The following is a 23,372-nucleotide window of genomic DNA, read 5'->3' as shown; positions in this document are numbered from 1 at the left end:
GTTCCATTAAGAGAACAAGGGATGGGGTTCTACTCCAATCTGTTCATAGTTCCCAAAAAAGAGGGAACGTTCAGACCAATCTTAGATCTCAAGATCTTAAACAAGTTTCTCAAGGTTCCATCGTTCAAGATGGAAACCATTCGAACTATTCTTCCTTCCATCCAGGAAGGTCAATTCATGACCACGGTGGATTTAAAGGATGCGTATCTACATATTCCTATCCACAAGGAACATCATCGGTTCCTAAGGTTCGCATTCCTGGACAAACATTACCAGTTCGTGGCGCTTCCTTTCGGATTAGCCACTGCTCCAAGGATTTTCACAAAAGTACTAGGGTCCCTTCTAGCTGTGCTAAGACCAAGGGGCATTGCTGTAGTACCTTACTTGGACGACATTCTGATTCAAGCGTCGTCCCTTCCTCAAGCAAAGGCTCACACGGACATTGTCCTGGCCTTTCTCAGATCTCACGGATGGAAAGTGAACGTGGAAAAGAGTTCTCTATCCCCGTCAACAAGGGTTCCCTTCTTGGGAACAATAATAGACTCCTTAGAAATGAGGATTTTTCTGACAGAGGCCAGAAAAACAACTTCTAGACTCTTGTCGGATACTTCATTCCGTTCCTCTTCCTTCCATAGCTCAGTGCATGGAAGTGATCGGGTTGATGGTAGCGGCAATGGACATAGTTCCTTTTGCGCGCATTCATCTAAGACCATTACAACTGTGCATGCTCAGTCAGTGGAATGGGGACTATACAGACTTGTCTCCGAAGATACAAGTAAATCAGAGGACCAGAGACTCACTCCGTTGGTGGCTGTCCCTGGACAACCTGTCACAAGGGATGACATTCCGCAGACCAGAGTGGGTCATTGTCACGACCGACGCCAGTCTGATGGGCTGGGGCGCGGTCTGGGGATCCCTGAAAGCTCAGGGTCTTTGGTCTCGGGAAGAATCTCTTCTACCGATAAATATTCTGGAACTGAGAGCGATATTCAATGCTCTCAAGGCTTGGCCTCAGCTAGCGAGGGCCAAGTTCATACGGTTTCAATCAGACATGACGACTGTTGCGTACATCAACCATCAGGGGGGAACAAGGAGTTCCCTAGCGATGGAAGAAGTGACCAAAATCATTCTATGGGCGGAGTCTCACTCCTGCCACCTGTCTGCTATCCACATCCCAGGAGTGGAAAATTGGGAAGCGGATTTTCTGAGTCGTCAGACATTGCATCCGGGGGAGTGGGAACTCCATCCGGAAATCTTTGCCCAAGTCACTCAGCTGTGGGGCATTCCAGACATGGATCTGATGGCCTCTCGTCAGAACTTCAAAGTTCCTTGCTACGGGTCCAGATCCAGGGATCCCAAGGCGGCTCTAGTGGATGCACTAGTAGCACCTTGGACCTTCAAACTAGCTTATGTGTTCCCGCCGTTTCCTCTCATCCCCAGGCTGGTAGCCAGGATCAATCAGGAGAGGGCGTCGGTGATCTTGATAGCTCCTGCGTGGCCACGCAGGACTTGGTATGCAGATCTGGTGAATATGTCATCGGCTCCACCTTGGAAGCTACCTTTGAGACGAGACCTTCTTGTTCAGGGTCCGTTCGAACATCCGAATCTGGTTTCACTCCAGCTGACTGCTTGGAGATTGAACGCTTGATTTTATCGAAGCGAGGGTTCTCAGATTCTGTTATCGATACTCTTGTTCAGGCCAGAAAGCCTGTAACTAGAAAGATTTACCACAAAATTTGGAAAAAATATATCTGTTGGTGTGAATCTAAAGGATTCCCTTGGGACAAGGTTAAGATTCCTAGGATTCTATCCTTCCTTCAAGAAGGATTGGAAAAGGGATTATCTGCAAGTTCCCTGAAGGGACAGATTTCTGCCTTGTCGGTGTTACTTCACAAAAAACTGGCTGCTGTTCCAGATGTTCAAGCCTTTGTTCAGGCTCTGGTTAGAATTAAGCCTGTTTACAAACCTTTGACTCCTCCTTGGAGTCTCAATTTAGTTCTTTCAGTTCTTCAGGGGGTTCCGTTTGAACCCTTGCATTCCGTTGATATTAAGTTATTATCTTGGAAAGTTTTGTTTTTAGTTGCAATTTCTTCTGCCAGAAGAGTTTCAGAATTATCTGCTCTGCAGTGTTCTCCTCCTTATCTGGTGTTCCATGCAGATAAGGTGGTTTTACGTACTAAACCTGGTTTTCTTCCAAAAGTTGTTTCTAACAAAAACATTAACCAGGAGATTATCGTACCTTCTCTGTGTCCGAAACCAGTTTCAAAGAAGGAACGTTTGTTGCACAATTTGGATGTTGTTCGCGCTCTAAAATTCTATTTGGATGCTACAAAGGATTTTAGACAAACATCTTCCTTGTTTGTTGTTTATTCTGGTAAAAGGAGAGGTCAAAAAGCAACTTCTACCTCTCTTTCTTTTTGGATTAAAAGCATCATCAGATTGGCTTACGAGACTGCCGGACGGCAGCCTCCCGAAAGAATCACAGCTCATTCCACTAGGGCTGTGGCTTCCACTTGGGCCTTCAAGAACGAGGCTTCTGTTGATCAGATATGTAGGGCAGCGACTTGGTCTTCACTGCACACTTTTACCAAATTTTACAAGTTTGATACTTTTGCTTCTTCTGAGGCTATTTTTGGGAGAAAGGTTTTGCAAGCCGTGGTGCCTTCCATTTAGGTGACCTGATTTGCTCCCTCCCTTCATCCGTGTCCTAAAGCTTTGGTATTGGTTCCCACAAGTAAGTATGACGCCGTGGACCGGACACACCTATGTTGGAGAAAACAGAATTTATGTTTACCTGATAAATTACTTTCTCCAACGGTGTGTCCGGTCCACGGCCCGCCCTGGTTTTTTTAATCAGGTCTGATAATTTATTTTCTTTAACTACAGTCACCACGGTACCATATGGTTTCTCCTATGCAAATATTCCTCCTTAACGTCGGTTGAATGACTGGGGTAGGCGGAGCCTAGGAGGGATCATGTGACCAGCTTTGCTGGGCTCTTTGCCATTTCCTGTTGGGGAAGAGAATATCCCACAAGTAAGGATGACGCCGTGGACCGGACACACCGTTGGAGAAAGTAATTTATCAGGTAAACATAAATTCTGTTTTTAATCATTTTTATATATGCTTTGGTGATAAAACTTATTGGGGCCTAGTTTTTTCCACATGGCTGGCTTGATTTTTGCCTAGAAACAGTTTCCTGAGGCTTTCCACTGTTGTAATATGAGTGGGAGGGGCCTATTTTAGCGCTTTTTTTGCGCAGTTAAAATTACAGACAGAGACATTCAGCTTCCCTCAGCAGTCCCCTGCATGCTTTAGGACATCTCTGAAGGGCTCAAAAGGCTTCAAAAGTCATATATTGAGGAAGGTAAAGCCACAGTGGAGCTGTGGCAGTTGTGACTGTTTAAAAAACGTTTTTTTTTCAATTTGTTAATCCGTTTTTTTGTATTGAGGGGTTAATCATCCATTTGCAAGTGGGTGCAATGCTCTGCTAACTTGTTACATACACTGTAAAAATTTCGTTAGTTTAACTGCCTTTTTTCACTGTTATTTCAAATTTTAGCAAAATTTGTTTCCCTTAAAGGCACAGTAAAGTTTTTTTATATCGCTTGTTTAACTTGATGTAAAGTGTTTTCCAAGCTTGCTAGTCTCATTGCTAGTCTGTATAAACATGTCTGACATAGAGGAAACTCCTTGTTCATTATGTTTAAAAGCCATGGTGGAACCCCATATTAGAATGTGTACTAAATGTATTGATTTCACTTTAAACAATAAAGATCAGCTTTTATCTTTAAAAATTTTATCACCAGAGGATTCTGGCGAGGGGGAAGTTATGCCGACTAACTCTCCCCACGTGTCAGACCCTTTGACTCCCGCTCCAGGGACTCCCGCTAAAATGGCGCCAAGTACATCATAGACGCCCATATTGATTACTTTGCAGGACATGGCGGCAATCGTGGATAAACCCTGTCAGCGGTATTAGCCAGACTGCCGGAATCCAGAGGAAAGCGCAATAGCTCTGGGGTTAGACGTAGTACAGAGCGCGCAGATGCCTTAAGGCCCATGTCTGATACTGCGTCACAATATGCAGAAGCTGAGGAAGGAGAGCTTCAGTCGGTGGGTGACATTTCTGATTCGGGGAAACCTGATTCAGATATTTCTACTTTTAAATTTAAGCTTGAGAACCTCCGTGTATTGCTTGGGGAGGTGTTAGCAGCTCTGCATGACTGTGACACAATTGCAGTACCAGAGAAATTGTGTAGACTGGATAAATACTATGCAGTGCCGGTGTGTACTGATGTTTTTCCAATACCTAAAAGGTTTACAGAAATCATTAATAAGGAGTGGGATAGACCCGGTGTGCCGTTTTTTTCCCCCCTCCTATTTTTAGAAAAATGTTTCCAATAGAGGCCACCACACGGGACTTATGGCAGACGATCCCTAAGGTGGAGGGAGCAGTTTCTACTTTAGCAAAGCGTACCACTATCCCTGTCGAGGACAGTTGTGCTTTTTCAGATCCTATGGATAAAAAATTAGGTTACCTTAAGAAAATGTTTATTCAACAAGGTTTTATCCTGCAGCCCCTTGCATGCATTGCGCCTGTCACTGCTACTGCTGCGGCGTTCTTGTTTGAGTCTCTGGAAGAGACCTTTCAGTCAGCTACTCCATTGACTGAAATACTTGACAAGCTTAGAACACTTAAGCTAGCTAATTCTTTTGTTTCTGACGCCATTGTTCATTTGAATAAACTAACGGCTAAGAATTCTGGATTCGCCATCCAGGCGTGCAGGGCACTATGGCTTAAATCTTGGTCAGCTGACATGACTTCAAAGTCAAAATTACTTAACATTCCCTTCAAGGGGCTGACCCTATTCGGGCCTGGTTTGAAGGAAATTATTGCTGACATTACTGGAGGTAAGGGTCATACCCTTCCTCAAGACAGGGCCAAATCAAAGGCCAAACAGTCTAATTTTCGTGCCTTTCGAAACTTCAAGGCAGGTGCAGCATCAACTTCCTCTCCTACAAGACAAGAGGGAACTTTTGCTCAATCCAAGCCGGGCTGGAAACCTAACCAGTCCTGGAACAAAGGCAAGCAGGCCAGAAAGCCTGCTGCTTCCTCTAAGACGGCATGAAGGAACGGCCCCCTATCCGGTAACGGATCTAGTAGGGGGCAAACTTTCTCTCTTCGCCCAGGCGTGGGCAAGAGATGTTCAGGATCCCTGGGCGTTGGAGATCATATCTCAGGGATATCTTCTGGACTTCAAAGCTTCCCCTCCTCAAGGGAGATTTCACCTTTCGAGATTATCTGTAAACCAGATAAAGAAAGAGGCATTCTTACGCTGTGTGCAAGACCACCTAGTTATGAGAGTGATCTGTCCAGTTCCACAGTCGGAACAGGGACAGGGTTTTTATTCAAATCTGTTTGTGGTTCCCAAAAAAGAGGGAACCTTCAGACCCATTTTGGATCTAAAGATCTTAAACAAATTCCTCAGATTTCCATCGTTCAAAATGGAAACTATTCGGACCATCCTACCTATGATCCAGGAGGGTCAGTACATGACCACAGTGGATTTGAAGGATGCTCACCTTCACATACCGATTCACAAAGATCATCATCGGTTCCTAAGGTTTGCCTTTCTGGACAGGCATTACCAATTTGTGGCTCTTCCCTTCGGGTTAGCTACAGCTCCAAGAATCTTTACAAAGGTTCTGGGATCGCTTCTGGCGGTCCTAAGACCGCAAGGTATATCAGTGGCCCCTTATCTGGACGACATCCTGATACAGGCGTCAAGCATTCAGATTGCCAAGTCACATACGGACATAGTTCTGGCATTTCTCAGGTCACATGGGTGGAAGGTGAACGAGGAAAAGAGTTCTTTTTTTTTTTTTTTTTTATAATCTTTATTTAAGCTTAGCCATTCAAAACACAAAGAAAATTACCAAATTCTCAACATGATTACTGTCACACAGGACAGCCAAGATATCAACAAATGAAAAATATCTCAAATGAAATGTAGGTAATTCAATCATAACACTGAGTAAAACAATGTTTTCGGACTATAATTTGACCGTATCTAATACTCCACATCAGCTAACATCATGATGGCTAATATTTTATAAGCATATAGACAACAAATAGGACACCATAAAACAAAAATAACCATGTAACACAAAAAAACAAAACAAAACAAAAAAACACAAAAAAAAGAGAAAAAGGGGGAAGCCCCCCCCCCCCACTAAATCAAATGCACTAGGATATATTGGTTATCTTATAAAGTTTCTATTAACCCCACTTAATCTATATCGCGAGCATTCTTAAGCCAAGTCTCAGGAAATACCTGCAGTATGACCAGCTCTGCAAAACTCACCGAGGATAGAAATGGCAATAAGATCTGCTTCTGGAGACTAGAGGTATAGGATTTAATTACCGGAGCCCAGCCTACCAAAAATTCTCTAATTCTTTTTTCAGATACCTGCTGCATATGAAAGGATTCGAAAATGATATGAGCTTGAATATCCCTCAACACTGAGGGGAGAGAGGGAGGAGACTTTGACACCCATTTTTTAAAAATATTATATCTCACCGTCATTATAATAGTATTTAAGACCCGCCGAGTAAGGCTAGTTCCCTCCTCTGTAAAAAGTAACACTACATCTTTAAAGGAAAGGGAAATAGTACTTTCGAATACTCTGTTATACCAATATTGGACCTTCTGCCATAATTGGAAAATTTTAGGACAGGTCCATAACATATGGCAGATATCCGCCCAGACATACGAACAGTGTTCACATATAAATAGCTTACCAGGGTAATATTTAGCTAATGTTGCCGGGGAATAATAAGAATTGTTTAATAATTTTAAGTGAGATTCTTTCCAGCTCTCTACAACCGGGTACCTAGCCACTGTCGCCAGGCTTTGGATATTAACTCAAAATCTAGAGCTGGGATATAGAATAGCCAGGATTGACTCAATTTATCCTTCTCCCCTATACCTTATTTGGAAAGCATAATATCATATAATAGAGAGATTGATGCATCACCTCCAATAAATTTTCTGATACAGATCTTGATCTTGGGCCACTCCCATCTTCTAGTCGCATACCAATTTTGAGCGCAAAGAAAATGGCGAATTTGAAAATATGCGAATCTGTTTGAACTGGGTAGAGAGAATTTCTCCCTAATGGTCTCCCACGGGAGTATCTGAAGATCATTATCAAGTAGTTGATACAGATATTCGAGCCCTCCAGCCATCCAAACCTGAAAACATTTTTGATCTATTCCAGGTCGAAAAAGGGGGTTCCCTCTAATAGGTAAATAATCAGAAAAAGAAGGGTCTATTTTAGCCAGTTTACAAAATTTATGCCATATCACCACTATATTCCTAACTGAACTAAGGGAGGATACCTTCGTCGGTAAAGCCTTCAGCGGGCAATGCAAAAGCGCAATTAAGGACCAAGGTTTAACCATATGCGATTCCAACTCATATGTAGTAACCAAGTTGGACTGAGCAATCCAATCCAATGCTATTTTAATCAAAGCTGCCCAATTGTATAATTTAATACTGGGCAGAGCTATGCCTGCCTCCGTATATTTCTGAGTTAGCCTATTAATCGATATTCAGGGTTTCTTAGATTTCCACAGAAACTTCGAAAACCAAGAAGATAAATTCTTCAAATCCCTATTAGGTATCATAAGAGGTAGATTCTGAAGATAATACAGAATTTTAGGAAAAATTATAGATTTGATTAAATTGGCCGAAGCTGTAAGCGATAAAGGAAAAGCTGCCCAGAGCTTAAGATCCTCCTGAATTTTCTGAAAAAGTGTCCTAAAATTGGCCTGATACCACTGTTTCGGATTTCTATTAATTTCCAACCCAAGATATTTAATAGCGTTGACATTACAAAATAATGTAATGGGGCGCTCCCTATGCTGACGCCCGAGCCACATCAAGTCACTCTTCCCCATATTGATCTTATAACCCGCAAATGTACTAAAAAGCTTTATCGTGTCAACAACTCTTGGGATGATAACTGATGTTTCATTCAAAAATAGTAAAATATCATCAGCATAGAGGAGAATTTTCAAGTTCTGCCCACCTAGCGGGATCCCGGGCAGGACCTCTCGCAATCTAATCGCCAGTGGTTCTAGGACAATATTAAACAAGAGAGGTGAGAGAGGACATCCCTGCCTTGTACCTCTCTGCAAGCTAATGCCGGGGAAAGTCCTACCATTCACTAGCAAATAAGACACCGGATTCTGGTATATTTTGGCAACAAAATTAAAAAAACTACCCCCAAAACCAAATTTGGTTAAAGTTGCAAAAAGATGTCTCTAAGAGATGCAGTCAAATGCTTTGACCGCATCTAATGTAAGGACCGCTATGTCCTTGAATTCCGGCTTCTCTTCCAGTTTCTCTATATTCCAAATATAATCCACTAGAGTTGTTAGTTTTCTTATATTTTTAGAGGAACTACGGGCTGCCATAAAACCCACCTGATCCACATGGATCAGCCTGTCCAAACATGACACTAGTCTCTGGGCTATAATGGAAACTAAGATTTTATAGTCCGCATTGAGGACTGAGATAGGCCTATAAGAGGATGGATCCTCCGGATTTTTCCCTTTTTTTAAGATCAGGGAGATGTTGGCCGCAGCGAAGAGAGAAGAAATTGTGTTATCTGATATATAATAATTATTAAACAATCTCTCCAAGATGGGTATAACCTGATCAGATAAACTTTTATAAAACTCAGACGGAAATCCATCTGGACCTGCCGCTTTGTTGAGTTTGGCACGTGCAATAGCTTTATAATAGCTGCAATAGAGTTCTCTATCCCCACTCACAAGAGTCTCCTTCCTAGGGACTCTGATAGATTCTGTAAAAATGAAGATTTACCTGACAGAATCCAGGTTATCAAAGCTTCTAAAATCTTGCAGTGTTCTTCATTCTATTCCGCGCCCTTCGGTGGCTCAGTGTATGGAAGTAATCGGCTTGATGGTAGCGGCGATGGACATAGTGCCATTTGTGCGACTACATTTCAGACCGCTGCAACTATGCATGCTCAGTCAGTGAAATGGGGATTACACAGATTTGTCCCCTCTGCTAAATCTGGATCAAGAGACCAGAGATTCTCTTCTCTGGTGGCTATCTCGGGTCCATCTGTCCAAAGGTATGACCTTTCGCAGGCCAGATTGGACAATTGTAACAACAGATGCCAGCCTTCTAGGTTGGGGTGCAGTCTGGAATTCCCTAAAGGCTCAGGGATCGTGGACTCAGGAGCAGAAACTCCTCCCAATAAATATTCTGGAGTTAAGAGTAATATTCAATGCTCTTCTAGTTTGGCCTCAGTTAGCAACCCTGAGGTTCATCAGATTTCAGTCGGACAACATCACGACTGTGGTTTACATCAACCATCAAGGGGGAACCAGGAGTTCCCTAGTGATGTTGGAAGTCTCCAAGATAATTCGCTGGGCAGACACTCACTCTTGCCACCTATCAGCAATCCATATCCCAGGTGTAGAGAACTGGGAGGCGGATTTTCTAAGTCGTCAGACTTTTCATCTGGAACTCCATCCGGAGGTGTTTGCTCAATTGGTTCATCGTTGGGGCAAACCAGAACTGGATCTCATGGCGTCTCGCCAGAACGCCAAGCTTCCTTGTTACGGATCCAGGTCCAGGGACCCAGAAGCGGCACTGATAGATGCTCTAGCAGCGCCTTGGTTCTTAAACCTGGCTTATGTGTTTCCACCGTTTCCTCTGCTCCCTCGACTGATTGCCAAAATCAAACAGGAGAGAGCATCGGTGATCTTGATAGCGCCTGCGTGGCCACGCAGGACCTGGTATGCAGACCTAGTGGACATGTCATCCTTTCCACCATGGACCCTGCCTCTGAGACAAGACCTTTTACTACAAGGTCCTTTCAATCATCCGAATCTAATTTCTCTGAGACAGACTGCATAGAGATTGAACGCTTGATTTTATCAAAGCGTGGCTTCTCCGAGTCAGTCATTGATACCCTTATACAGGCACGAAAGCCTGTCACCAGAAAAATCTACCATAAGATATGGCGTAAATACCTTTATTGGTGTGAATCCAAGAATTACTCATGGAGTAAGGTTAGGATTCCTAGGGTATTGTCCTTTCTCCAAGAGGGTTTGGAAAAAGGATTATCAGCTAGTTCTTTAAAGGGACAGATTTCTGCTCTGTCTATTCTTTTGCACAAGCGTCTGGCAGAAGTTCCAGACGTTCAATCTTTTTGTCAGGCGTTCTTACGTTGTGTAGAAGACCTACATACAATGGGAGTGATCCACCCAGTTCCAATTGTGGAACAAGGGCTGGGTTTTTACTCAACCTGTTTGTGGTTCCCAAAAAAGAAGGAACTTTCAGACCAATCCTGGATCTCAAAATTCTAAACAAATTCCTCAGAGTCCCATCATTCAAGATGGAGACCATTCGGACAATCTTACCAATGATCCAAGAGGGTCAATATATGATTACCGTGGATCTAAAGGATGCGTATCTGCACATTCCTATCCACAAAGATCATCACCAGTTTCTCAGGTTCGCCTTTCTGGACAAGCATTATCAGTTTGTGGCTCTTCCTTTCGGGCCACTGCTCCCAGAATTTTCACAAAGGTTCTAGGGTCCCTCCTGGTGGTACTAAGACCGCGGGGCATAGCAATGGCGCCTTATCTAGATGACATCTTAATTCAGGCGTCGACTTTCCAAAGAGCCAAGTCTCACACGGAAATTGTAGTGGCCTTTCTGAGGTCTCACGGGTGGAAGGTGAACATCAAAAAGAGTTCTCTCTTCCCCCTCACAAGAGTTCCCTTCCTAGGAACCCTAATAGACTCGGTAGAAATGAAAATATTTCTGACGGAGGTCAGAAAGTTAAAACTCTTAACTACTTGCCGAGCTCTTCATTCCATTCCTCGGCCATCTGTAGCTCAGTGCATGGAGACAATCGGACTTATGGTAGCGGCAATGGACATAGTCCCTTTTGCACGGATACACCTCAGACCACTGCAATTATGCATGCTCAAACAGTGGAATGGGGATTATGCAGATTTGTCTCCTCAAATAAAGTTGGACCAGGGGACCAGAGATTCTCTTCTCTGGTGGTTGTCTCAGGATCACCTGTCTCAGGGAATGTGTTTCCGCAGACCAGAGTGGATCATCGTAACGACCGATGCCAGTCTGTTGGGCTGGGGCGCAGTCTGGGACTCCCTGAGAGCTCAGGGCTTATGGTCTCGGGAAGAAGCTCTTCTCCCGATAAACATTCTGGAACTGAGGGCGATATTCAACGCGCTTCAGGCATGGCCTCCGCTAGCTGCGGCCAAATTAATCAGATTTCAGTCGGACAACATCACTACTGTAGCTTACGTCAATCATCAAGGCGGAACAAGGATTTCTCTAGCAATGATGGAGGTAACCAAAATAATCAGATGGGCGGAGGATCACTCTTGCCATCTCTCAGCAATTCACATCCCAGGAGTATACAACTGGGAGGCGGATTTTCTAAGTCGTCAGACTTTTCACACAGGGGAGTGGGAACTCCACCCGGAGGTATTTGCCCAGCTGACTCAGCTATGGGGCACTCCAGAATTGGATCTGATGGCGTCCCGTCAGAACACCAAGCTTCCTCTTTACGGGTCCAGGTCCCGGGATCCCCAGGCGGTGCTGATAGATGCTCTAGCAGCGCCTTGGTCCTTCAATCTGGCCTATGTGTTTCCACCGTTTCCTCTTCTCCCTCGTCTGGTTGCCAGAATCAAGCAGGAGAGTGCTTTGGTGATTCTAATAGCGCCTGCGTGGCCACGCAGGACCTGGTATGCAGACATAGCGGACATGTCACCTGTGCCACCATGGACACTACCAATGAGGCAGGACCTTCTAATACAGGGTCCTTTCAAACATCCAAATCTAATTTCTCTGTGTCTGACTGCTTGGAGATTGAACGCCTAATTCTATCAAAGCGTGGTTTCTCTGAGTCGGTTATTGCTCGAAGAGTTTCAGAGTTATCTGCTCTACAGTGTGATTCACCTTACCTGGTGTTCCATGCAGATAAGGTAGTTTTGCGTACCAAACCCGGTTTTCTTCCTAAGGTTGTGTCTAATAAGAATATTAATCAGGAAATTGTTGTTCCTTCTCTGTGTCCTAATCCTTTGTCGAAGAAGGAACAATCTTGCTGTGGTTCGTGCTTTAAAGTTCTATTTACAAGCAACTAAGGATTTCAGACAAACAACTTCTTTGTTTGTTATCTATTCTAGTAAGAGGAGAGGTCAGAAGGCGACCGCTACCTCTCTTTACTTTTGGCTGAAAAGCATCATCCATTTGGCCTATGAGACTGCTGGCCAGCAGCCTCCTGAAACAATTCGTGCTCATTCTACCAGAGCAGTGGCTTCCACATGGGCTTTTAAAAATGAGGCTTCTGTTGATCAGATTTGTAAGGCAGCGACTTGGTCTTCGCTGCATACTTTTTCCAAATTTTACAAATCCGATACTTTTGCTTCTTTGGAGGCTATTTTTGGGAGAAAGGTTTTACAAGCAGTGGTGCCTTCCGTTTAAGGTACCTGTCTTGTTCCCTCCCTTCATCCGTGTCCTAAAGCTTTGGTATTGGTATCCCACAAGTAAAGGATGAATCCGTGGACTGGATACACCTTACAAGAGAAAACAGAATTTATGCTTACCTGATAAATTTATTTCTCTTGTGGTGTATCCAGTCCACGGCCCGCCCTGTCATTTTAAGACAGGTGGCTTTTATTTTTAAACTACAGTCACCACTGCACCCTATGGTTTCTCCTTTTTCTTCCTAACCTTCGGTCGAATGACTGGGGGGTGGAGCTAGAGGGGGAGCTATATGGACAGCTCTGCTTTGTGCTTTCTTTGCCACTTCCTGTTGGGAAGAAGAATATCTCACAAGTAAAGAATGAATCCGTGGACTGGATCCACAAGAGAAATAAATTTATAAGGTAAGCATAAATTCTTTTTTTTTTGTTCCCTCTCTGTGTCCTAATCCTCCTCCTTCCAAATAACGTTTGTTACACAATTTGGATGTTGTGCGTGCTCTTAAATTCTCCTTACAGGCGACTAAGGATTTTCGCCAGTCCTCTGCCCTCTTTGTCTGTTTCTCTTGGAAACGTTAAGGTCAGAAAGCTACTGCTACTACTCTTTCTTTTTGGTTATGAAGTATAATTCGTTTGGGTTATGAGACTGCTGGACAGCAGCCTCCTGAGAGAATTACGGATCATTCCATAAGAGCTGTTTCCTCTTCTTGGGCTTTCAAAAATTAAGCTTCTGTGGAACAAGTTTGCAAGGCTGCAACTTGGTCTTCTCTACATACTTTTTCCAAATTTCCAAATTTGATACCTTTTGCCTTGGCTGAGGGTTCTTTTGGGAGAAAGGTTCTTCAAGCGGTGGTGCCTTCTGTTTGGGACTACCTGTCTTGTCCCTCCCTATTTATCCGTGTCCTCTAGCTTGGGTATTGGTTCCCAACAGTAATTACTCAAGCCGTGGACTCGCCATATCTTAGGAAAGAAAAACTAAATTTATGCTTACCTGATAAATTTCTTTCTTTCCGGATATGGTGAGTCCACGGCCCCACCCTTTATTTTAAGACAGTTGTTCTATTGACTATAACCTCAGGCACCTCTACACCTTGTGATACTTTTTTTTTTTTTTTTTTTTCTCCATTTCCCTTTGATCGAATGACTGGGGGTGGTGGGTAAGGGAGTGGTACTTAGCAGTTTAACTGTGGTGCTCTATGTCTCCTCCTGCTGACCAGGAATGATATTCCCAACAGTAATTGATCAAGCCGTGGACCATATCCGGAAATAAATATATTTATCAGGTAAGCATAAATTTAGTTTTTTCATATGCAAAGGAAGAGGGGAGAGTGTCTGCTATTTCCCACTTGCTGTGGGTCTTCCAGTTACCTTTTAAAGGGATAGTAAACCCCAAAAAAGTTATACAATGTTTTTAAAGATTGAAAAAAAAACACGTATTATATGCAAATTACATGTATTAGCAATTTATTTGTTTTCCTGTATTTTACTACTAAACTTCTTATAGCTGCCATACCCTCCGGTCTCCTCATTATGCACGGCGTATAAGGTTGTTCTACCTGGGTAGAACAGTCATGGTAGCACGCATGTGCAGTTACGCTTGCATGTGCCGATCACTACAGATTTCTATTGTGTCTGTCTGCGCGTGTCAGCGCGTCATTGCGTCATCACTCCATCGCCTGATGCAGATGTAGGTTATTTGCTCATGCGATCCTTAGAAATTACAAAGATGGCTGCTATGCATTTTGTGGACTAGTGCACATGCGATCCCAATTTTTAACAATTGCGCATGCAATGTTTCATTAGATCAAAAATTATGAATATGCAAAATAAGTGGGCACTGCTAGTTCAAGATTGGCTGGTGGACGGTAATTTATTGTACTAATGTGCGGCCTACTTTTATGGGCGGTCGTTGCCCCTTGTTTTATGATACATTTTAAACTACATTTCTCCAACATAGGTGTGTCCGGTCCACGGCGTCATCCTTACTTGTGGGATATTCTCTTCCCCAACAGGAAATGGCAAAGAGCCCAGCAAAGCTGGTCACATGATCCCTCCTAGGCTCCGCCTTCCCCAGTCATTCTCTTTGCCGTTGTACAGGCAACATCTCCACGGAGATGGCTTAGAGTTTTTTGGTGTTTAAATGTAGTTTTTATTCTTCAATCAAGAGTTTGTTATTTTAAAATAGTGCTGGTATGTACTATTTACTCTGAAACAGGAAAGAGATGAAGATTTCTGTTTGTAAGAGGAAAATGATTTTAGCAACCGTTACTAAAATCGATGGCTGTTTCCACACAGGACTGTTGAGAGGAATTAACTTCAGTTGGGGGAAACAGTGAGCAGACTTTTGCTGCTTGAGGTATGACACATTTCTAACAAGACTCGGTAATGCTGGAAGCTGTCATTTTCCCTATGGGAACCGGTAAGCCATTTTCTTAGTTTAAGTAAAAGAATAAAGGGCTTCATTAGGGCTTAAAAAACTGGTAGACATTTTTCTGGGCTAAAACGATTACTTTACTAAGTATATTTGGCAGATTATTACTTTTAATAGTTGTTAAATCTTGGGGATTGTTTTAATAAAAACGGCAGGCACTGTATTGGACACCTTTTTCACTGGGGGCCTTTTCTAGTCATAGACAGAGCCTCATTTTCGCGCCTCTAATGCGCAGTTGTTTTTGGAAAGCATGGCATGCAGATGCATGTGTGAGGAGCTAAGAACCACTGAAAAAGCTTATAGAAGGCATCATTTGGTATCGTATTCCCCTCTGGGCTTGGTTGGGTCTCAGCAAAGCAGATACCTGGGACTGTATAGGGGTTAAATGTAAAAACGGCTCCGGTTCCGTTATTTTAAGGGTTAAAGCTTTCAAATTTGGTGTGCAATACTTTTAAGGCTTTAAGTTACTGTGGTGAAATTTTGGTGAAATTTGAACAATTCCTTCATACTTTTTCACATATTCAGTAATAAAGTGTGTTCAGTTTGAAATTTAAAGGGACAGTAACGGTTTTATTGTAAAACGTTTTTTGTGCTTTGTTCACAAGTTTAAGCCTGTTTAACATGTCTGAACCATCAGATAACGATGTTCTATATGTATGAAAGCCAATGTGTCTCCCCATTTAAATATATGTGATATATTTGTGTCATAATGTCCAAACAAAGTAGGGATAATAATGCCATAGATATGATATTGCCCAAGATGATTCCTCTAATGAGGGGAGTAAGCATGGTACTGCATCATCCCCTTCTGTGTCTACACCAGTTTTGCCCACACAAGAGGCCCCTAGTACATCTAGTGCGCCAATACTTATTACCATACAACAATTAATGGCTGTAATGGATAATTCTATTGCATGCATTCTTTCAAAAATGCCTACTTATCAGAGAAAGCGTGATTGCTCTGTTTTATACACTGAAGAGCAAGAGGACGCTGATGATATCTGTTCTGACATACCCTCACACCTATCTGAAGGGGCCAGGAGGGAGGTTTTGTCTGAGGGAGAAATTTCAGATTCAGGGAAAATTTCTCAACAAGCAGAACCTGATATTGTAACTTTTAAATTTAAATTTCAACATCTCCACGCACTACTTAAGGAGGTATTATCTACTCTGGATGATTGTGACAATTTGGTCATTCCAGAGAAATTAGGTAAGATGGACAAGTTCCTAGAGGTTCCAGTGCCCCCCGATGTTTGTCCTATACCCAAGCGGGTGGCGGACATAGTAAATAAGGAGTGGGAAAGGCCCGGCATACCTTTTGTCCTCCCCCTATATTTAAGAAATTAGTTCCTATAGTCGACCCCAGAAAGGACTTATAGCATACAGTCCCCAAGGTCGAGGGGGCGGTTTCTACTCTAAACAAACGCACTTCTATTCCTATAGAAGATAGTTGTGCTTTCAAAATCCTATGGATTTAAGGTTAGAGGGTTTGCTTAAAAAGATGTTTGTTCAGCAAGGTTACCTTCTACAACCAATTTCATGCATTGTTCCTGTCACTACAGCTGCGTGTTTCTGGTTCGAAGAACTAGAAAAGTCGCTCAATAAAGAATCTTCGTACGAGGAGGTTTTGGACAGAGTTCAAGCTCTTAAATTGGCTAACTCTTTTTTATTTTAGATGCCGCTTTGCAATTAGCTAGATTAGCGGCGAATAATTCAGGGTTTGCTATCGTGGCGCGCAGAGTGCTTTTGCTTAACATCCCTTTCAAGGGTAAAACACTGTTTGGCCCTGACTTGAAAGAGATTATTTCAGACATCACTGGGGGAAAGGGCCACGCCCTTCCTCTGGATAGGTCTTTTTAGGCTAAAAAGAAGCCAAATTTTCGTCCCTTTCGCTGAAACGGACCAGCCTCAAATTCTACACCCTCTAAGCAAGAGGGTAATACTTCTCAAACCAAGCCAGCCTGGAGGCCGATGCAAGGCTGGAACAAGGGTAAGCAGGCCAAGTCACCTGCCACTGCTACCAAAACAGCAGTAAGTGTTGGCCCCCGATCTGGGAAGGATCTGGTGGGGGGCAGACTTTCTCTCTTTGCTCAGGCTGGGGCAAGAGATGTTCAGGATCCTTGGGCGCTAGAAATAGTTTCTCAAGGTTATCTCCTGGAATTCAGGGAACTACCCCCAAGGGGAAGGTTCCACGGGTCTCAATTATCTTCGAACAGGCATTCTTACACTGTGTAGAAGACCTGTTAAGCATGGGAGTGATTCATCCTGTTCCATTAGGAGAACAAGGGATGGGTTTTTACTCCAACCTGTTCATAATTCCCAAAAAAGAGGGAACATTCAGACCTATTTTAGATCTCAAGATTCTAAACAAGTTTCTAAGGGTTTCATCATTCAAAATGGAAACCATTCGAACGATCCTTCCTACCATCCAGGAAGGTCAGTTCATGACCACGGTGGACTTAAAGGATGCGTACCTACGTATTCCTATCCACAAGGAACATTTTCGGTTCCTAAGGTTCGCCTTTCTGGACAAGCATTACCTGTGGCACTTCCATTCGGATTAGCCACTGCTCCAAGGATTTTCACAAGGGTACTAGGGTCCCTTCTAGCGGTGCTAAGACCAAGGGGCATTGCAGTAGTACCTTACTTGGACGACATCCTGATTCAAGTGTCGTCTCTGTCAAAAGCAAGGGCTCATACGGACATTGTCCTAGCCTTTCTCAGATCTCACAGGTGGAAAGTGAACATAGAAAAAAGTTCTCTGTCCCCGTCAACAAGAGTTCCCTTCTTGGGAACAATAATAGTTTCCTTAGAAATGAAGGTTTTTCTGACAGAGGCCAGAAAATCAAAACTTCTAAGCTCTTGTCAGGTACTTCATTCTGTTCTTCTTCCTTCCATAGCGCAGTCCATGGAAGTAATAGGTTTGATGGTTGCGGCAATGGACATAGTTCCTTTTGCACGAATTCATCTAAGACCATTGCACCTGTTCATGCTCAGACAGTGGAATGGGGATTATACAGACTTGTCTCCGACGATACAAGTAGATCAAATAACCAGAGATTCACTCCGTTGGTGGCTGACCCTGGACAACCTGTCACAGGGAATGAGCTTCCGCAGACCAGAATAGGTCATTGTCACGACCGACGCCAGTCTGGTGGGCTGGGGCGCGGTCTGGGAACCCCTGAAAACTCAGGGTCTATGGTTTCGGGAAGACTCTCTTCTCCCGATAAACATAATGGAACTGAGAGCGATATTCAATGCTCTCAAGGCTTGGCCTCGACTAGCAAAGGCCAAATTCATAAGGTTTCAATCAGACATCATGACGACTGTTACATATATCAACCATCAGGGGGTAACAAGGAGTTCCCTGGCGATGGAGGAGCATCCGGGGGAGTGGGAACTCCATCTGGAAATCTTTGCCCAAATAACTCAATTATGGGGCATTCCAGACATGGTTCTGATGGCCTCTCGTCAGAACTTCATGGTCCCTTGTTACGGGTCCAAATCCAGGGATCCCAAGGCGACTCTATTGGATACAATAGTAGCACCTTGGATCTTCAACCTAGCTTATGTATTCCCACCGTTTCCTCTCATTCCCAGGCTGGTAGCCAGGATCAATCTGGAGAGGGCTTCGGTGACCTTGATAGTTCCTGTGTGGCCACGCAGGACTTGGTATGCAGACCTGGTGAATGTGACATCGGCTCCACCATGGAAGCTACCTTTGAGACAGGACCTTCTTATTCAGGGTCCATTCGAACATCCGAATCTGGTTTTCCTCCAACTGACTGCTTGGAGTTTGAACGCTTGATTTTATCAAAGCGTGGGTTTTCAGATTCTGTAATAGATACTCTTATTCAGGCTAGAAAGCCTGTAACTAGAAAAATTTACCATAATATATGGAAAAAATATATCTGTTGGTGTGAATCTAAAGGATTCCCATGGAACAAGATAAAAATTCCTAAGATTCTTTCCTTTCTACAAGAAGGTTTGTAGAAAGGATTTTCTGCGAGTTCTCTGAAGGGACAGATCTCTGCTTTATCTGTTTTACTTCACAAAAGGCTGACAGCTGTGCCAGACGTTTAAGCGTTTGTTCAGGCTCTGGTTAGAATCAAGCCTGTTTACAGACCTTTGACTCTTCCCTGGAGTCTTAATCTAGTTCTTTCAGTTCTTCAAGGGGTTCCGTTTGAACCCTTACATTCCGTAGATATTAAGTTATTATCTTGGAAAGTTTTGCTTTAGGTTTCAATTTCTTCCGCTAGAAGAGTTTCTGAGTTATCTGCTCTGCAGTGTTCTCCGCCCTATCTGGTCCATGCAGATAAGGTGGTTTTACGTACTGAGCCTGGTTTTATTCCGAAGGTTGTTTCCAACAAAAATATTAACCAGGAGATAGTTGTACCTTCTTTGTGTCTGAATCCAGTTTCATAGAAGGAACGTTTGTTACACAATTTGGACGTTGTCCGTGCTCTAAAATTCTATTTAGATGCTACAAAGGATTTCAGACAAACATCTTCCTTGTTTGTTGTTTATTCTGGTAAAAGGAGAGGTCAAAAAGCAACTTCTACCTCTCTTTCCTTTTGGCTTAAAAGCATCATCAGATTGGCTTATGAGACTGCCGGACGGCAGCCTCCTGAAAGAATCACAGCTCATTCCACTAGGGCCGTGGCTTCCACATGGGCCCTTTAAGAACGAGGCTTCTGTTGATCAGATATGTAAGGCAGTGACTTGGTCTTCACTGCACACTTTTACCAAATTTTACAAATTTGATACTTTTGCTTCTTCTGGGGCTATTTTTGGGAGAAAGGTTTTGCAAACCGTGGTGCCTTCCATCTAGGTGACCTGATTTGCTCCCTCCCATCATCCGTGTCCTAAAGCTTTGGTATTGGTTCCCACAAGTAAGGATGACGCCGTGGACCGGACACACCTATGTTGGAGAAAACAGAATTTATGTTTACCTGATAAATTACTTTCTCCAACGGTGTGTCCGGTCCACGGCCCGCCCTGGTTTTTTAATCAGGTCTGATGATTTATTTTCTTTAACTACAGTCACCACGGTATCATATGATTTCTCCTATGCAAATATTCCTCCTTTACGTCGGTCGAATGACTGGGGAAGGCGGAGCCTAGGAGGGATCATGTGACCAGCTTTGCTGGGCTCTTTGCCATTTCCTGTTGGGGAAGAGAATATCCCACAAGTAAGGATGACGCCGTGGACCGGACACACCGTTGGAGAAAGTAATTTATCAGGTAAACATAAATTCTGTTTTTTCACTATTTAAAAGTTGTTGTTTTTTCTACTCAAAGTAGGTATATTTTATTAGATTAATATTTTTAATTATTATAATGTATTTAATTACAGCACTATTAAATAAGTATTTCTAACCCTTTATACAGAGCTTAACTGGAAGCTTCTAAGTAAGTTTTTAAACGGTTTTATACTTGATTTTTATATCAGTATATGCATATTATTCTTTATAGTAGTGTCTATTACATGCAGTTATATGAAAATTGGTATATACTGTCCCTTTAATTAAAAATGTAACTTTTCATGATTCAGATAGCATACAATTAAAAAAATAAAAAAAAATAAAAAAAACTTCATAATTTACTTCCATTCTCAAAATGTGCACAATCTTTATATGTGCGCTGTTTCTGAGGCATCAGTGGCAAGAGTGCACAGTATATACCTACATGTGTTTTTGTTATTGGCTGATGGCTGTCTCATGATACAGTGGGAGGTAAAATTTTAATTAAAACACACACACCATATATAAAATATATATATATATATATATATATATATATATATATATATATATACAGGCATATTTATTTATTATAAACGGTTGGATGCACTTTCACAGACAACAGGAGTCAAATGAACCAGGGTGCAGTGAATTATATTAACAAGAAGAAGAAAAAAAAACACACACTCTCTGCCAGAGGAAGGGGTAAGCGCTCCAAAACATCTATTGATTATACAGCACTTGGTAAATACAGAAAGTGCGGCTGTTTTTTCTACACACACACACACACCTACACACACACACACACACACACACCCCTACACACCTACACACACACACCATTTATATTTAGTAAATGGTTGCTAATTTTCATAAGTATGCTTTGTTATAGAGCACTATGCATTCATGTAATTTCTTCATGACATAAGCGCATATGTGAAATCTACATTGGTTCTAGTACAAGGTATAGTAGTACTAGATAGATGAGATTTCTTTATGATTTTTAGTTTTTACAAAATTAATTATTTGTGAAGTATTGCCTAGTACCTACCTCACAGAAAGGATTACTTTACAATGTAACTTAATAAAGGAAAACTGTATAGCAAGGGATGTTAAACTTAGCTAGCATTATGCTCTGTATATTTATATATTATGATTAACGATAAAAATTTGGAACCAGTAATAATAAATTTTGGAGCTGAAATTTTTACGATTTGTCCAATCCTAGCATGTATCTATTAAGCTGGTCTAGAAATTTATTTTAATCTGGGAATAGTAGGAATAAAATTGTAACATGGTTACTGCCTTCAATTTCTAACATTGGTGGTTTAGAAACGTGAAGTATATGCAATTAAAAGATTACTGAAAGTTATCTAGCTAAGTGTATAAGTGGAAATGCCATTTTTGGGTGCTTTAATATTTACATCTTAAAACTTTTCTTAGGTTAGCAGATTTAGTATTTATTTTTGGTGGTGTTTGTGTTTTATTTACAGCAGAAATGCATCTCAATATACTCAGTGTTCATACTACAAATAATGTATGGAGGACTTGTTCTTTTACAGCAATTAAGTCCCCTTCGCTCAGAGCTTCAGCTCAGGGAGTTTGGCCAAATATAACCTAGTTTGTTTAATTTATTCACTGGTGTATTCCAATGATTGTGTGCATTTTCAGAGGTCTAGAAGACTTCTTATTGTTCAGCATAGCCTATGCCTGTAGACGTCCTGCTTTGCTTGTTGGTCAGTGGCAGCTTCTCCCTTTGCATTCTCAATGGAAAACTGGTACAGCAGCTGTGGCTGGTCATATCTGCAGATGCGTCAAGTAACGCGAGTGGTTACCTGGAGAAGTATTGTACTTTTTTATTGATAATTGCAGTAGTAGTTTATTAGCATTGTTGGCTGTGGTATTTGAATAAAAATGTGTTGCTGTTGTGTGGTGATGGTGTTGGTGTTGTGTGTGTGTTTTTTTTTTTTTTTTTAAGTTGCCAAGGTATGATATTAATATTTACATTGATGTTATAAAAAATATTATTATGTTTAAAAATATAACAATTATATATTATATATATATTTTTTTTTGTAATATATGATTTTCCTTTAACATTTTTATGGAGTTTTGGTGTCCAGTAATTAGATATTTCATGCAGTATTTGTTACTGTGATGCTGTTACAGCTATTTTAACCTTGCTTTTCATAAATCCTTTTACAGAGCATCGAGAGAGAATGAAGTTTGAAAGCGAAAGGAGCGATCTAGATACTGTGTATACCCCATCCTCCCTGCCAGCCAGCAACTCATCGGAGCAACAGTATTCCTCTGGTGGGCAGGCTATCCCCAGCACTGTAACTGTAATTGCACCTGCTCACCACCCTGAGAGCACAACAGAGATCTGGTCTAATTACTATAACAACCATAACCCTCCCAACTCGTTTAGCAGAAACCCCCCTCCAAAAATGCGCTGCCGGGATTATGATGGTAAGAAACAGAATTTAACTCCTCCACTGCAGGCATTATTAATGCATTGTAAGGAAACAAAGTGCAAATGCATATTTTTACTTCCTGACTAGTGTAATCTATATTTCCCATGCAGAACAACTAAATGGCCTTTTTATTTTTATATTAATCTTACGTGTGTGTGTGAGTGACCAAGAAAGAAAATGTGAAAAAATTACTGAAATGTACAATAAATATACAAAGTGCAGTGCCAATATAGTAGAACAGTTGGAACCAACCTTTTTTGCTTCAGTAGTATCGTAACATTAGTAGTTAAACAGCAATTCTAGGGAGAGTAGTCAGTTATCTAAATTGATTGGGAAGTAAAAGTATAAAAGTTTTATTCAGGGATAAACTTCTTAGTGGGGCATTGATTACATGTACATAAAAAAGAAAAACAAAAGTGCACCTCTTGGGGGGCTGCTCTCTAAAATCAACATTTACTTTTATAGCAAAATAAAAAAACAAAAGCTGAAAGAGAAATAAGGATTGTAGTTTGAAAATATTTTTAAGGGTATGCCCACATGTTAAGTATTCAAAATCCTAATCCTACATGTTTTTGGGACATTGAAAGAAGTTTTGTTTTCCGAGTCTGATGATGGTTAAACCTGGCATAATACAAGGGTAACTGGCAAGTGCTAATAGAA

The 23,372-nt window shown here is 41.9% G+C and overlaps 1 protein-coding gene across 1 annotated transcript in view; it reads left to right on the top strand.

Annotated features, from left to right (window-relative positions):
• RBM27 (RNA binding motif protein 27) overlaps positions 1-23,372 on the top strand; it is a 647,841-nt gene that overhangs the window by 87,846 nt on the left and 536,623 nt on the right. The window contains exon 7 of the mRNA XM_053719279.1: positions 22,444-22,707. Within this exon, the coding sequence (XP_053575254.1) occupies positions 22,444-22,707 (264 nt within the window). The remainder of the gene's footprint in view (positions 1-22,443; positions 22,708-23,372) is intronic.

Source organism: Bombina bombina, chromosome 6 (genome assembly GCF_027579735.1).
Source record: "Bombina bombina isolate aBomBom1 chromosome 6, aBomBom1.pri, whole genome shotgun sequence".
Classification (NCBI taxonomy): domain Eukaryota; kingdom Metazoa; phylum Chordata; class Amphibia; order Anura; family Bombinatoridae; genus Bombina; species Bombina bombina.
This window is presented reverse-complemented; position numbering and strand designations above follow the sequence as displayed.